The sequence below is a fragment of the Mytilus edulis genome, chromosome 1 (assembly GCF_963676685.1).
Source record: "Mytilus edulis chromosome 1, xbMytEdul2.2, whole genome shotgun sequence".
In the NCBI taxonomy this organism is placed as follows: domain Eukaryota; kingdom Metazoa; phylum Mollusca; class Bivalvia; order Mytilida; family Mytilidae; genus Mytilus; species Mytilus edulis.
In genome coordinates this window covers 14,442,519-14,460,722 of record NC_092344.1, presented here as the reverse complement: position 1 = coordinate 14,460,722, position 18,204 = coordinate 14,442,519, and the positions used below count along the sequence as shown (strand labels likewise).

Sequence of the window (18,204 nt, the reverse complement as noted above, 5' to 3'; positions counted from 1 at the left end):
GTTTTAAACAGTAAATTGAAAAAACTTTGCATCAGACCATACTTTCTACATATACAATTAAAAGCAACAGTCTTGTTACATCCAGGCTTCAAATTTGATCATATCTCAGCAAGGATTTTGGCAAAAAGAAGCATATTTCCATCTCCAATATCATTTATATGCAATTAAATATGGAAATATAGGGAACGGCCTAAATTGACAACTTGTTATTTTAAGCTTGACATTGCTTAATACCATGTAAAACTCATGTGTTATGCTTTTTGAAACTTATATTTACATGAAAAGAACATTTATGATATGTTAAAAGTTTTGTTTTAACTTAACAACTTCAAAAAATTGTTGTTAGTGGAAAATATTGCATTTCATACAAGGCCTCGCTTCATTTGAAAACCTCTATTTTTTGGCATAGGCACATATAAAATTACTTTTTGTCAAATTTTTATAAGTCTCATACATTAAGTATGCTATCATTTACTTTGAATATATAATATCTTACACATTGAGACATAAAAAGTGCAATTTGGTGTTTTGGGGAAATTTTTGAAGCCAAAATTTGAAAGTTGAAATTTTTCTATTTCAACGTCTCAATTCAGCAACTAAAGTTGAGATATAAAAAATGCCACATTTTCTATAATATATATCATATGGCTTTTAAACTTTGTAAACTGACTTATAATACACTAAGCTTAAATCATGCCAAGTTTTATTGGAATTGGTCAAGTTTTTGGCCCCTAATAGGCCCAAGACCACAATTAATGACCCCGCTTTTCGTTGTTCACGAATATAGTTCCCCTTAATTATAGTGTATTTTTTATTTATTTTTTTTCTTTGCCTTTTTCATTCATTTGTTAGTTTTTATGGGGTGGAAATGAAAGAAGAGAGGTGAAATAACTTTTTGTTGAAGGTATTTTAACTGATTTTAATATGGAAAGAGTGATTAGGTCAAGTGCAAAAAGGTAATATTTTCAGTTTTCGGAACATCTCTTGACTTGTCCATAGGGGTATGGATGTGTATTGGCTAAAATTGTAAGTTACATCAGAGCAATCTTTCTGAATTTTGGATATGTTTTTGGACTAGTAATATACATTACACACACAAAAAATTTGACAAAAAGATTAGGTCCATTTTTTTTAATGAGACAAAAAGTTATAAAGAACTAATAGAGGAATTAATTGTGGTCTGTGGCCTAAGAGGTGCATTTCAGCAAATTTTGAATTTATACTTTGACAACTTCTCTGAATGATCTATTGGTATTGATTTGTCAAACTATATGAGAAGAAATGATTTCCACTTTTATTTGATAGAAATTTGTAAAAAAAGTCACTTTTCAGCTAATATGCCCAAAAAGTAGCTTTTTCACTTTTTTCCACATTTTTGCAAAATCAGCATCCTTATTTTTTCTCTGACAATTTTTTTCTGATACCTATTTGTGTTTGTGGTATTTATTTCATGTGTTTTACTCATTTGTGAACTCTGAACACAAGGAAAAGTGGATAAAAGCATAAAAAGAGTATAAAATGTGCTGTTTTAATAGTCTAGGTCTAGCGGTCCGTACGAAGCAAGTGAAATATGAAGTTCTATGCACTTTAAAATTGTATTTCTTTAAACAGATTGCACTGAATCTATATGAAAAGCACTTATTGCAGGTTGTTTAAACTTGTCTGTTTCACAGAATACCTTTATTTTCTTCTGCTGGATGGCTGGTGGTTAAAATATTGGCATTTTAAGACTGAAATTCCATGCAGGTTTTAAACAGTAAATTGAAAAAACTTTGCATCAGACCATACTTTCTACATATACAATTAAAAGCAACAGTCTTGTTACATCCAGGCTTCAAATTTGATCATATCTCAGCAAGGATTTTGGCAAAAAGAAGCATATTTCCATCTCCAATATCATTTATATGCAATTAAATATGGAAATATAGGGAACGGCCTAAATTGACAACTTGTTATTTTAAGCTTGACATTGCTTAATACCATGTAAAACTCATGTGTTATGCTTTTTGAAACTTATATTTACATGAAAAGAACATTTATGATATGTTAAAAGTTTTGTTTTAACTTAACAACTTCAAAAAATTGTTGTTAGTGGAAAATATTGCATTTCATACAAGGCCTCGCTTCATTTGAAAACCTCTATTTTTTGGCATAGGCACATATAAAATTACTTTTTGTCAAATTTTTATAAGTCTCATACATTAAGTATGCTATCATTTACTTTGAATATATAATATCTTACACATTGAGACATAAAAAGTGCAATTTGGTGTTTTGGGGAAATTTTTGAAGCCAAAATTTGAAAGTTGAAATTTTTCTATTTCAACGTCTCAATTCAGCAACTAAAGTTGAGATATAAAAAATGCCACATTTTCTATAATATATATCATATGGCTTTTAAACTTTGTAAACTGACTTATAATACACTAAGCTTAAATCATGCCAAGTTTTATTGGAATTGGTCAAGTTTTTGGCCCCTAATAGGCCCAAGACCACAATTAATGACCCCGCTTTTCGTTGTTCACGAATATAGTTCCCCTTAATTATAGTGTATTTTTTATTTATTTTTTTTCTTTGCCTTTTTCATTCATTTGTTAGTTTTTATGGGGTGGAAATGAAAGAAGAGAGGTGAAATAACTTTTTGTTGAAGGTATTTTAACTGATTTTAATATGGAAAGAGTGATTAGGTCAAGTGCAAAAAGGTAATATTTTCAGTTTTCGGAACATCTCTTGACTTGTCCATAGGGGTATGGATGTGTATTGGCTAAAATTGTAAGTTACATCAGAGCAATCTTTCTGAATTTTGGATATGTTTTTGGACTAGTAATATACATTACACACACAAAAAATTTGACAAAAAGATTAGGTCCATTTTTTTTAATGAGACAAAAAGTTATAAAGAACTAATAGAGGAATTAATTGTGGTCTGTGGCCTAAGAGGTGCATTTCAGCAAATTTTGAATTTATACTTTGACAACTTCTCTGAATGATCTATTGGTATTGATTTGTCAAACTATATGAGAAGAAATGATTTCCACTTTTATTTGATAGAAATTTGTAAAAAAAGTCACTTTTCAGCTAATATGCCCAAAAAGTAGCTTTTTCACTTTTTTCCACATTTTTGCAAAATCAGCATCCTTATTTTTTCTCTGACAATTTTTTTCTGATACCTATTTGTGTTTGTGGTATTTATTTCATGTGTTTTACTCATTTGTGAACTCTGAACACAAGGAAAAGTGGATAAAAGCATAAAAAGAGTATAAAATGTGCTGTTTTAATAGTCTAGGTCTAGCGGTCCGTACGAAGCAAGTGAAATATGAAGTTCTATGCACTTTAAAATTGTATTTCTTTAAACAGATTGCACTGAATCTATATGAAAAGCACTTATTGCAGGTTGTTTAAACTTGTCTGTTTCACAGAATACCTTTATTTTCTTCTGCTGGATGGCTGGTGGTTAAAATATTGGCATTTTAAGACTGAAATTCCATGCAGGTTTTAAACAGTAAATTGAAAAAACTTTGCATCAGACCATACTTTCTACATACACAATTAAAAGCAACAGTCTTGTTACATCCAGGCTTCAAATTTGATCATATCTCAGCAAGGATTTTGGCAAAAAGAAGCATATTTCCATCTCCAATATCATTTATATGCAATTAAATATGGAAATATAGGGAACGGCCTAAATTGACAACTTGTTATTTTAAGCTTGACATTGCTTAATACCATGTAAAACTCATGTGTTATGCTTTTTGAAACTTATATTTACATGAAAAGAACATTTATGATATGTTAAAAGTTTTGTTTTAACTTAACAACTTCAAAAAATTGTTGTTAGTGGAAAATATTGCATTTCATACAAGGCCTCGCTTCATTTGAAAACCTCTATTTTTTGGCATAGGCACATATAAAATTACTTTTTGTCAAATTTTTATAAGTCTCATACATTAAGTATGCTATCATTTACTTTGAATATATAATATCTTACACATTGAGACATAAAAAGTGCAATTTGGTGTTTTGGGGAAATTTTTGAAGCCAAAATTTGAAAGTTGAAATTTTTCTATTTCAACGTCTCAATTCAGCAACTAAAGTTGAGATATAAAAAATGCCACATTTTCTATAATATATATCATATGGCTTTTAAACTTTGTAAACTGACTTATAATACACTAAGCTTAAATCATGCCAAGTTTTATTGGAATTGGTCAAGTTTTTGGCCCCTAATAGGCCCAAGACCACAATTAATGACCCCGCTTTTCGTTGTTCACGAATATAGTTCCCCTTAATTATAGTGTATTTTTTATTTTTTTTTTTTCTTTGCCTTTTTCATTCATTTGTTAGTTTTTATGGGGTGGAAATGAAAGAAGAGAGGTGAAATAACTTTTTGTTGAAGGTATTTTAACTGATTTTAATATGGAAAGAGTGATTAGGTCAAGTGCAAAAAGGTAATATTTTCAGTTTTCGGAACATCTCTTGACTTGTCCATAGGGGTATGGATGTGTATTGGCTAAAATTGTAAGTTACATCAGAGCAATCTTTCTGAATTTTGGATATGTTTTTGGACTAGTAATATACATTACACACACAAAAAATTTGACAAAAAGATTAGGTCCATTTTTTTTAATGAGACAAAAAGTTATAAAGAACTAATAGAGGAATTAATTGTGGTCTGTGGCCTAAGAGGTGCATTTCAGCAAATTTTGAATTTATACTTTGACAACTTCTCTGAATGATCTATTGGTATTGATTTGTCAAACTATATGAGAAGAAATGATTTCCACTTTTATTTGATAGAAATTTGTAAAAAAAGTCACTTTTCAGCTAATATGCCCAAAAAGTAGCTTTTTCACTTTTTTCCACATTTTTGCAAAATCAGCATCCTTATTTTTTCTCTGACAATTTTTTTCTGATACCTATTTGTGTTTGTGGTATTTATTTCATGTGTTTTACTCATTTGTGAACTCTGAACACAAGGAAAAGTGGATAAAAGCATAAAAAGAGTATAAAATGTGCTGTTTTAATAGTCTAGGTCTAGCGGTCCGTACGAAGCAAGTGAAATATGAAGTTCTATGCACTTTAAAATTGTATTTCTTTAAACAGATTGCACTGAATCTATATGAAAAGCACTTATTGCAGGTTGTTTAAACTTGTCTGTTTCACAGAATACCTTTATTTTCTTCTGCTGGATGGCTGGTGGTTAAAATATTGGCATTTTAAGACTGAAATTCCATGCAGGTTTTAAACAGTAAATTGAAAAAACTTTGCATCAGACCATACTTTCTACATATACAATTAAAAGCAACAGTCTTGTTACATCCAGGCTTCAAATTTGATCATATCTCAGCAAGGATTTTGGCAAAAAGAAGCATATTTCCATCTCCAATATCATTTATATGCAATTAAATATGGAAATATAGGGAACGGCCTAAATTGACAACTTGTTATTTTAAGCTTGACATTGCTTAATACCATGTAAAACTCATGTGTTATGCTTTTTGAAACTTATATTTACATGAAAAGAACATTTATGATATGTTAAAAGTTTTGTTTTAACTTAACAACTTCAAAAAATTGTTGTTAGTGGAAAATATTGCATTTCATACAAGGCCTCGCTTCATTTGAAAACCTCTATTTTTTGGCATAGGCACATATAAAATTACTTTTTGTCAAATTTTTATAAGTCTCATACATTAAGTATGCTATCATTTACTTTGAATATATAATATCTTACACATTGAGACATAAAAAGTGCAATTTGGTGTTTTGGGGAAATTTTTGAAGCCAAAATTTGAAAGTTGAAATTTTTCTATTTCAACGTCTCAATTCAGCAACTAAAGTTGAGATATAAAAAATGCCACATTTTCTATAATATATATCATATGGCTTTTAAACTTTGTAAACTGACTTATAATACACTAAGCTTAAATCATGCCAAGTTTTATTGGAATTGGTCAAGTTTTTGGCCCCTAAGAGGTGCATTTCAGCAAATTTTGAATTTATACTTTGACAACTTCTCTGAATGATCTATTGGTATTGATTTGTCAAACTATATGAGAAGAAATGATTTCCACTTTTATTTGATAGAAATTTGTAAAAAAAGTCACTTTTCAGCTAATATGCCCAAAAAGTAGCTTTTTCACTTTTTTCCACATTTTTGCAAAATCAGCATCCTTATTTTTTCTCTGACAATTTTTTTCTGATACCTATTTGTGTTTGTGGTATTTATTTCATGTGTTTTACTCATTTGTGAACTCTGAACACAAGGAAAAGTGGATAAAAGCATAAAAAGAGTATAAAATGTGCTGTTTTAATAGTCTAGGTCTAGCGGTCCGTACGAAGCAAGTGAAATATGAAGTTCTATGCACTTTAAAATTGTATTTCTTTAAACAGATTGCACTGAATCTATATGAAAAGCACTTATTGCAGGTTGTTTAAACTTGTCTGTTTCACAGAATACCTTTATTTTCTTCTGCTGGATGGCTGGTGGTTAAAATATTGGCATTTTAAGACTGAAATTCCATGCAGGTTTTAAACAGTAAATTGAAAAAACTTTGCATCAGACCATACTTTCTACATATACAATTAAAAGCAACAGTCTTGTTACATCCAGGCTTCAAATTTGATCATATCTCAGCAAGGATTTTGGCAAAAAGAAGCATATTTCCATCTCCAATATCATTTATATGCAATTAAATATGGAAATATAGGGAACGGCCTAAATTGACAACTTGTTATTTTAAGCTTGACATTGCTTAATACCATGTAAAACTCATGTGTTATGCTTTTTGAAACTTATATTTACATGAAAAGAACATTTATGATATGTTAAAAGTTTTGTTTTAACTTAACAACTTCAAAAAATTGTTGTTAGTGGAAAATATTGCATTTCATACAAGGCCTCGCTTCATTTGAAAACCTCTATTTTTTGGCATAGGCACATATAAAATTACTTTTTGTCAAATTTTTATAAGTCTCATACATTAAGTATGCTATCATTTACTTTGAATATATAATATCTTACACATTGAGACATAAAAAGTGCAATTTGGTGTTTTGGGGAAATTTTTGAAGCCAAAATTTGAAAGTTGAAATTTTTCTATTTCAACGTCTCAATTCAGCAACTAAAGTTGAGATATAAAAAATGCCACATTTTCTATAATATATATCATATGGCTTTTAAACTTTGTAAACTGACTTATAATACACTAAGCTTAAATCATGCCAAGTTTTATTGGAATTGGTCAAGTTTTTGGCCCCTAATAGGCCCAAGACCACAATTAATGACCCCGCTTTTCGTTGTTCACGAATATAGTTCCCCTTAATTATAGTGTATTTTTTATTTATTTTTTTTCTTTGCCTTTTTCATTCATTTGTTAGTTTTTATGGGGTGGAAATGAAAGAAGAGAGGTGAAATAACTTTTTGTTGAAGGTATTTTAACTGATTTTAATATGGAAAGAGTGATTAGGTCAAGTGCAAAAAGGTAATATTTTCAGTTTTCGGAACATCTCTTGACTTGTCCATAGGGGTATGGATGTGTATTGGCTAAAATTGTAAGTTACATCAGAGCAATCTTTCTGAATTTTGGATATGTTTTTGGACTAGTAATATACATTACACACACAAAAAATTTGACAAAAAGATTAGGTCCATTTTTTTTAATGAGACAAAAAGTTATAAAGAACTAATAGAGGAATTAATTGTGGTCTGTGGCCTAAGAGGTGCATTTCAGCAAATTTTGAATTTATACTTTGACAACTTCTCTGAATGATCTATTGGTATTGATTTGTCAAACTATATGAGAAGAAATGATTTCCACTTTTATTTGATAGAAATTTGTAAAAAAAGTCACTTTTCAGCTAATATGCCCAAAAAGTAGCTTTTTCACTTTTTTCCACATTTTTGCAAAATCAGCATCCTTATTTTTTCTCTGACAATTTTTTTCTGATACCTATTTGTGTTTGTGGTATTTATTTCATGTGTTTTACTCATTTGTGAACTCTGAACACAAGGAAAAGTGGATAAAAGCATAAAAAGAGTATAAAATGTGCTGTTTTAATAGTCTAGGTCTAGCGGTCCGTACGAAGCAAGTGAAATATGAAGTTCTATGCACTTTAAAATTGTATTTCTTTAAACAGATTGCACTGAATCTATATGAAAAGCACTTATTGCAGGTTGTTTAAACTTGTCTGTTTCACAGAATACCTTTATTTTCTTCTGCTGGATGGCTGGTGGTTAAAATATTGGCATTTTAAGACTGAAATTCCATGCAGGTTTTAAACAGTAAATTGAAAAAACTTTGCATCAGACCATACTTTCTACATATACAATTAAAAGCAACAGTCTTGTTACATCCAGGCTTCAAATTTGATCATATCTCAGCAAGGATTTTGGCAAAAAGAAGCATATTTCCATCTCCAATATCATTTATATGCAATTAAATATGGAAATATAGGGAACGGCCTAAATTGACAACTTGTTATTTTAAGCTTGACATTGCTTAATACCATGTAAAACTCATGTGTTATGCTTTTTGAAACTTATATTTACATGAAAAGAACATTTATGATATGTTAAAAGTTTTGTTTTAACTTAACAACTTCAAAAAATTGTTGTTAGTGGAAAATATTGCATTTCATACAAGGCCTCGCTTCATTTGAAAACCTCTATTTTTTGGCATAGGCACATATAAAATTACTTTTTGTCAAATTTTTATAAGTCTCATACATTAAGTATGCTATCATTTACTTTGAATATATAATATCTTACACATTGAGACATAAAAAGTGCAATTTGGTGTTTTGGGGAAATTTTTGAAGCCAAAATTTGAAAGTTGAAATTTTTCTATTTCAACGTCTCAATTCAGCAACTAAAGTTGAGATATAAAAAATGCCACATTTTCTATAATATATATCATATGGCTTTTAAACTTTGTAAACTGACTTATAATACACTAAGCTTAAATCATGCCAAGTTTTATTGGAATTGGTCAAGTTTTTGGCCCCTAATAGGCCCAAGACCACAATTAATGACCCCGCTTTTCGTTGTTCACGAATATAGTTCCCCTTAATTATAGTGTATTTTTTATTTATTTTTTTTCTTTGCCTTTTTCATTCATTTGTTAGTTTTTATGGGGTGGAAATGAAAGAAGAGAGGTGAAATAACTTTTTGTTGAAGGTATTTTAACTGATTTTAATATGGAAAGAGTGATTAGGTCAAGTGCAAAAAGGTAATATTTTCAGTTTTCGGAACATCTCTTGACTTGTCCATAGGGGTATGGATGTGTATTGGCTAAAATTGTAAGTTACATCAGAGCAATCTTTCTGAATTTTGGATATGTTTTTGGACTAGTAATATACATTACACACACAAAAAATTTGACAAAAAGATTAGGTCCATTTTTTTTAATGAGACAAAAAGTTATAAAGAACTAATAGAGGAATTAATTGTGGTCTGTGGCCAGAGCGTCGAAATGCACTTTATCTTTATTCCGGTTGTATTCCAAGCACGAACAAATCCAGGCAACATGCCAAGCAGATCTAGATAATGGGTTTTCAATAGTGCTAATTCAACAGAAATTTTATTGACATGTGATGGAAGTAAAATATTTGACTTCAGTTTTGTTTTACCATGTTTATGAAAAAAGGTATTTGTAAACACAATAAACGGAAAAGCATAGGAAATCAGCAGTTGCAAGATATTAATATTACTATTATGCATTGAGAGTATGCATGTGTATAAACACGGAAATACTACCTAGTATTTTATCAGTAGTTATTTGTAACACAAGTATGAGCAAACGACTGAATGATTACTGATATATACGCGTGTCAACAAATTATTATCAATGATAGTGATAACAACAACTCGGAGAAGTTGGTTATATTTGATGAAAGTAATGTTGCAACAACATCACTTTTTGGATGAAAATATCGTTTTATATAAAAAGCCTAGAAAATATCATTAAAGATTTAAGATAATAGTTGTTTCACTTTGTGTTCGTTAACAACACTCCTAAAGAGACCAAATGACGCAGAAATTAACAGCTATAAGTCACCTACAAGACAATCTTTCAAATTTTGAATTATTTACTGATTTTTGAGGTTAAGTTGCACAAATCAGTGGTGGATCCAGAAACCTCGTGGCATGGTCGTAGTGAGAACGTGATGAGCGTAGAAAGATCTTGAGGTCGCAGAATAAGCGCGGTGAGAACGTGGTATAATCGTAGCGGGATCGTTGTAGAAGCGTAATGAGGACTTTATAGTAGCATCGTGAAAGCAACGAAAATTTACATTTTCATGCCGCTCATACCGCGACCTCACTACGATCTGAATTTATTTTAGATCGCGGTGAGCGTGGTGCGATCGTGGTCTAGTCGGACTGGGGCTTAACTATATATTTACATGTACTCTAGCTGTGACTTTTAATTTTGTAGTTACCAATTATGCCAATCAACTGTATCTAATTGTATGCCCTTTATGGGTCCTGTAATTTGGGAGATAAAAATATTCTATTCTATTCTTTAATTAACAAGAGAGGGTCGGGAACCCTGCCCTCTAAATTCTCTGCAAAAGACAAACAATCGAATCAATACAATCTCTATAGTAAAAATTAACGTGATCTTAACACCCTGTGTGCCACAATCTGACAGGGTGTGCATAGAAGACTCTCAAACAAATAATATTGCTCAAAGCTTTGAAATGTGCATGACATACTTTTTTAATTTTATTTTTCGTTGTTCTCCCAGCGCCAGCCGCGTTAGACATACACGTAGTCAAAGACCTTACCTGGCCATACTTCACCCTCATTTTGACAGGAGTTATGGCACTTTGACCATTTTGTTACACAATGACACCTTATGAATTGTTTGACTTCAGGTGTTAGGCGAGTGATATGAGAGCCAAATTTACATTTTTAATGCACCTACCTAACACACGGCTAAATTATATATCACTGGAAAGCTAAGAATGTGTACTTTCTAAATATCCCGGTCGTCAAAAGAAATTATGGTGCAATTTTTTTTTAACTCGTGGTCAAAGGTCATGGGTGCAATTTCAATTCACGGATACTTCCAGTAGAAAAATCGAATCAAAACAAATGCAAAAATGAAACAATTGTATAGGAATGCTGTATTACTGTTGGGAAAATATATTTCTATCATAGTATTAATTAATTTTGGTTGATTTTAACGGTAACGCATGTTACGTAACGTTTTCTCTCGGAGTCTTTGAAAATCAACCATTAAGTCACACAAATGTATCTGTAGTCGCCCTTGTATTATCTAAATCTTATAATACCTCCGTATCATTTGATTGCACGTATTTACAAACATATATCTGCAAATTTGATATAAATAATCCGAAACAAAATATTTGAAGCAAGGGGAAATTTAACATATGACGTATTTTTAATTGTTTAGAAAGTCCCATGATGAGCTGTACATTAAAATTGAGGAAGCGTATGGTCTCCTGTTAGTTTGAAAGCCTACGAACCGCTTCAAGATCAGACAACCATAGGGCGGATTTTTTGTTATTATTGTAGTGCAATATGTTGAGTCTGGATCATACCGCAACTTCATTTACATCACTAAATCAGATATGATAAAGAGTACTAACTAACATTACTAAAATGAGTAAAGTGCTACTAGTATATTTATATCAACAAATTGACAATTTTAATATAAAACATCACAAGGAAAAAATGACAACTCATTGTACGTCAAACTGTGTTTGATTTTACTTTAGTCGGCCGCCGTGTATCTTGAGATATCTTATTAATTAAACAACACTTGACAAAGGAGTTTGTTCTTTTTTTAAATTACGCTAGTGATGACCTTCGGCTACTTTGGCACTACGTAATACTTTTTTATATCTTGTTTCGCCGCTTCAAACGGAGGACAAGGTTATCCTAATATTGAACCTTTTGTTTGGCTTTCTTATGTTAAAATCCCGTTAGCGTATAACCTAAATGATCGAAACGTCGGACCAATGGGATGTAGTACCATTTAGGTGTCGGAATATTGCGATATCGGAATATTATAGCTTCATTTTAACTTGTAATCTAATCATTCATATCGGTCAAAAGATCCATACAAAGACAACTCCCTTGGTATGGGCATATACCAGTACAGCAAAGGTTTTGCTCAAAGAAGACACAAGATCTACTATATACAGATTGAATTAAAAATTGGAAATGGACATGAGGGATTTGTCAAAGAGACACCAACCCGATCAAAAAGCAGACAACGGCCGAAGACCACCAATGGGTCATCAATGCAGCAAGAAACTCCCAAACCCGGAGGCGTTCTTCAGCTGGCCCCTAAACAAAAATGTACTAGTTTGAAATGATAGTGGACGTCATACTAAGCTTCGAAATATACTCAAGAAATTAAAACAAAAAATCATACAAAAATAAGAAAGGCCAGAGGCTCCTGACTTGGGACAGGCGCAAAATTGCGGCGGGGTTAAACATGTTTTTGCAATCTCAACCCTCCCCCTGCGTGAACAGATCAAATCTTGTAGAAAGTTGGATAACACCATACTGGACCATTGTTGCCTTTTAACCAACCAAAGTCATATGGAGAACTTTTATTGTTTCTGTAGTTAGGTCGACATTGTCTTGGATAAAATTTTGACCTCCAGAAAAAAAATAATGCCATGTAGAATGTATGCCCCATTTTTAATTTTTCTAATCTGTTGATCAGTCAAACTTGTTAATAGTTATCAAAGGTGTGTCCATAAATACGGTGCATTTGTAATGATAAATCTAAATGAAAAACAGTTAAAAAGAATAAGACAAAATTATAGAGCTGCTGTATACAATATTGGATGTACCTTGGTCTTGTCGAGGCTGTATACATGTACATTGTAACTATAAAATGACCATATACATGTATTTTTAGTATTTGTTGAAGCTGATAATATGTTATGTTAGTTTTCTCGGCGGCAATCCTCGGGCATAAATTAAGCCCGGTTAACTGAGCAAGTAATTAAAGTTGTTAACCAGAATACTTCCTTGTGTGCAGGCACGTCATCTTTAATCGTCGAAATGTTAGTAAAAGCTGTTTTATGTTCAGAATAAAATAGCTCTTTACTTTCTGACTCCAAATTTTGTAGCAAATATTTAGCGATGCAAGCTCGATGGTATAAAGATTTAATAGTAAAATTATCATGAGTTATTTTGTAAATCAGATCATTAATTCCATTTGTATTTTTGTCCATCTGATGAGTTAAGCCTTTTTCAACTGATTTTTATAGTTCGTTCTTATGTTGTACTGTTAAACCACATTCCCAGGTTAGGGGGAGGGTTGGGATCCCGCTAACATGTTTAACCCCGCCACATTATTTATGTATGTGCCTGTCCCAAGTCAGGAGCCTGTAATTCAGTGGTTGTCGTGTTTATGTGTTACATATTTGTTTTTCGATCGTTCTTTTTTTTTTTAACATAAATAAGGCCGTTAGTTTTCTCGTTTGAATTGTTTTACATTGTCTTATCGGGGCCTTTTATAGCTGACTATGCGGTATGGGCTTTGCTCATTGTTGAAGACCGTACGGTGACCTATAGTTGTTAATGTTTGTGTCATTTTGGTCTTTTGTGGATAGTTGTTTCATTGGCAATCATACCACATCTTCTGTTTTCGATATATTGTAGGAGATATATGTATTTTAACACTCAATACAACTTGAGTTTGCTACTCAGAGGATACCTTATGAAGTTGTGTAACTTGCTTATAGGCTTTATACATTTGCAAAATATACAAACAGACAAATCAGAATGAGTTGTAGATCTATTGCCCTCGTTGATATATATGAGAAGAGACTGGTCGGTAGAATTGGTACATGTAGTACAAAGTCTTTGTACAGACAAAACAGAAGATGATAGGTTGTGCTTACGAAATATTCATAGCAACTTTTATGATATTTTGTATTTTCAAATGGGATGTTTTCATTTTTTTCAGTCTTCTGTAAACTTCATCTTTTCGTTTTCCCACTGCGGAAATACAACTGTATCTTCATTTAAGTGTTTAACTACATAGTTTCTATGTAGTAAATACATGACAGACTATGCATCTGTGTCAATCAATAGATAGTTTTTGCTCTTTAGCATAGGAAGGGTTTCATTGTGAACTGGACTGTGAAAATTTGACACGACTCGGAAGATTTTCTACAATTTTCCGATACGATTCCTTTTTTAGAAATGGGTGAATTCTACAGAACTCAAAAACTATGTTTTACTTTGATTTGATCTTAATTTCGGACGATTTTATATCTATTTCAGCTACACTGAAGTTCAAGATAGAAATAGAACCGTTTAAATATGATTTATCGTACTCTAATAGCACTATTAAGTACACGGAAATCGACTAAATATTCAGTAAAAAAACGATAACGAAATAGATAAAGGATTCCGGAAACTATAGTGATTTTACCCAACATCATAAAATTACAGAAATTTGTGATTTTAAGAAATTTTGAGATAAAGTCTTGATCTTGAATGAAAAAACGATAACTGGTGAGTGATTTGGTGTGTTCTAAAATGGATAGAGTGCAAAAGCATTTAATAAAAAAAATAATTTTGATCCAAAAAGGTCAGGATTATGAACATTTTCGTACAAAATGTCAAATATTTAGAAGGAATGCAAAAGCATGCGGAGTTTTAGTTGTAAATATTGTTTTTCATTATTTTAAGAATCTAATTCACTTAATTATTCTGTCTAAAAGAAGAGATACGACTAATTTCTTTTGCTTGAAAAACATGTCGTAATTTTATAATTTTCAACTAATTTCTGAAATAAACGTCAATTTTACAAAAACTGCACCGTACGATTTTGTGACGACCGGGCAAAAATCAAAGTTAAATCATTATTCTTTCATTTAAAAAAGAAATTAGCCGTGTGTTAGGTGGGTGCATTAAAGTCCTTAACTAGACGTCTTTTTCAAATATTACACTCGCCTATGTAGTTAACGATACTATTTTTTCATTTCGATATGACAATTATTCATTTTAATTTAATTTAAACATATTTATTTATAGTGGATTGGGAAACAAGTTTTTCAACATATGTCAATCCCTTTCCACACTCTTTTTCGAAATCTACAAGGATGTCTTTTACTTGCAAGAGATATGGCTCTCTCTGAACACGGGTCAGCCGTTTATCGTCCCCTTCCGATGGACTATCATCGTTTCCTCAATACCATACTCGCAAATGGTGTCAAGGGAGAGCCCAAAATCACAATTATTCATGAGTGTGTGATGGGACTTTGAACATTTTTACTACATTGTATTGTAACAAAATGATATCTTTATATATGGGCAACTGGTCTTTGATTAACACAACATATTATTGTAACACAATGAGTGGAAATCTCTTGTAAACGTAGCTCTTCTGAGATTATTTGCCTCAAAGCTCGAAGATTCATTGAATTTGTTTGTGACCCATCTTCGCTAGCAAAGGGTTACCATGGTTACGATCCACTCCCCTAACCCCTTGGCTAGCGAAGATGTTTGTGACCATATTTGACCGTCATTTTGATTTGAAATTATTGGACTTATACTACCCTCGGCCTATCGCCGCCAGTATTTTACAGTTCACTGGGACGTTTGACTTTTCTATGCGGCGTCACATATCATAATCAACATTCTTGTACTTGTGTTATTATCGTTTGGAAGCGTAGGGGCTATCGTTTGATTTGAGTGGGGAAGGGGCTAGACGGAAATTTAAAAAGGCAGGACAGGAGTTTACGATGTTGTTACTTTTCTTTGATTTCTTAGATTGTTTCTTCTTCAACAAATCTCATTAAACGTTGGTTTTGGGTTAATTGTTTTCGAATTTGTGTGCGTGTTTATGATTTAAAAAGGATTTTGTTGTTTCGTTTTTTTCTCTCAACTGAAACGATTTTCTTGAGAATCAATATAGCGATTTATCCAAACTATCATAAGTCTAAAATAAACAGTTTACAGAGCATGGGGTAGATAATTTATAGGTTCGTTTCGTGTGTATTTTAGTCCAGACGCCATCTAATTAACTATCGATTTGACCTCAGATGACCATATAAGCGATGTAAACAAAAATAAAGATACGAATAGATTAAACCAACACGTGCAATTGGATTTTTATAGGTCTGTTTGATTTTATTTTATAGATTAAAAATAGATGTTTCTCATTGTTTTTAACCATATACGAATGATTTTATGTGCATCGAATTAGTAATCAAATGATTTACCGTAGTTTCACTTTCATTGTTGACATTCTTTTTCTTTAAATAACCAGTACACGTACAATGCATGCGTTGTCAATCTCTAGCTAGGGGTTAACTTGAAGTTCACATGAATACCGGTTAGAATGATGATGACGTTTTTACTTGCAAGTGAATCAGTCAAAAATTATGTTTAATCGCTTATTTCAACAAAATTAAAGGAAATTGATTGCTAAAAGCAAATTATTATTTGATTATTCCAATTTGATTAATGATTGATCTAAAAAAAATCATACTTTATTTTTTTTATATATATCGTAGCTAGTGCTCCTTTAACAATAACAATTAGAAAACATCTTTACTTCATGCAAATTCCATTTTAAATACAAACATGTTTTTATTCAATAAGGACAAATCTATATTGATGCTAAAGAGTTTATAATCGACAAAAAAAAATGCAGAAAACAACTAAATGGAGCGAGCTACTTCAAAAATTGTATTTTGTTCAATGTTAATCTAAATATAATGTTACATCAATCAGCACTGTTTTATGCCTTATGTTAAAACATGTAAAATAACAGAGAGATATAGACAAGAGAATCAGATGTTAAATGAAGTCAGCTGTTCGGGTGAATTAAGAACACATTCATACACAAGTATTTGCATTGCCAGATCTTTCTTAATATTACACAAGTTCTGCCGTATAAATGGTCACAAATAACAGGGATTCATTATTATTCGTGGGATACCAATTTTCGTCGACCTCGTGGGTATAGGTGAACCACGAATGTCAATGTTTGACGATGTACACATTTTTTAAATCTTGAATGCAGACTTGGCAAAACAAAAAAAAATCAAATATTCTCAAAAAACTTAATGTTTATTTGAGCTTTTCGCTTTATGCTGTTCACAGATATGGATTGTCATTTTAAGGGTATGCTGACAATATCAGAAAGCCAGATGATGAGGTTATTTTGGTGCATTGTCCTGAAACATACGACTTCACTATGGCAAGTAAGTACAAAATGTATAAGTAAAAGTAATGTAAAAAGATTCACCTTCACAATTAACAGATTTGCTGTTTCATTGCGGGTTCAAGCATTTTATATTCAACATATCCAACATATTATGGTGTTCATCATACCAGTGTCAATACTCGATAGTAAGTTTATGAAAATAAACAGAAGTGGTATGATTCACAATGAGATAACTCTCAACTGGAGACCAAGTTGCACTTTTATGATACACCGGTGACGCATTTTAATCAATTTTGTTCCGATAATTGAATTTTAAAAAATATACAACAGTTTTATACATGGTTAGTAAAAAATCCCTGTAACTCTGACCCTAGTACAAAAAATAAACTCCTGACTAACAAAATTGAAAATCACTGACATAACTGATTTAAGCATTTGAAAATTAAGCAGAAATCAAGTTAATGCATAGAAACGAAAAAACATTGTAGGTTAATGATAACTTCAAAGACAGCATAAGCAAAACTCCTCTGTATCGAACTCTACCTCCATTTTGTCATCAGTAACCTGTAACCTTTGAAATATGAAAAACATCTTAATTACAATTCGGAAAAATAGATTAATCTGACATGTTTTCTTAAAATAGGTCCCGGTGTTGTGAAACAGTTGTTAGAAGAACTGGAAAAAACAGTTAAAACTCTCGAAGATAAATACAGAGCTAAAGCAAAAGCCAAAAATGTAAGTACTAGCAGTCATCCGTCTCGTCCCGTTCGCTTCATTTTGTCATTACTGAATATATGAACAATTGGCATTTATGATGCACATAATGTTTCAAAGATTGCTTGATAAGATAGAGTGAATGGATTCAAACGAAAAAGTTTCTGTATTTCCCAGAGGCTTATATGAACCACCATTTGCTTGGCGTCCGTAATCTTATTTTTACAATTACACCATCACACCTGAAATTAACCAAACCAATATTTATATAAAACTATGTACAGAAATTTTTCAATTTCATTTTCAATCTTAATAT

The 18,204-nt window shown here is 31.4% G+C and overlaps 1 protein-coding gene across 1 annotated transcript in view; it reads left to right on the top strand.

Moving 5' to 3' along the window:
* LOC139524738 (universal stress protein Slr1101-like) overlaps positions 1–18,204 on the top strand; it is a 33,786-nt gene that overhangs the window by 14,082 nt on the left and 1,500 nt on the right. Inside the window, exons 2-3 of the mRNA XM_071319793.1 lie at positions 17,131–17,211; positions 17,818–17,909. Of these exons, the coding sequence (XP_071175894.1) occupies positions 17,131–17,211; positions 17,818–17,909 (173 nt within the window). The remainder of the gene's footprint in view (positions 1–17,130; positions 17,212–17,817; positions 17,910–18,204) is intronic.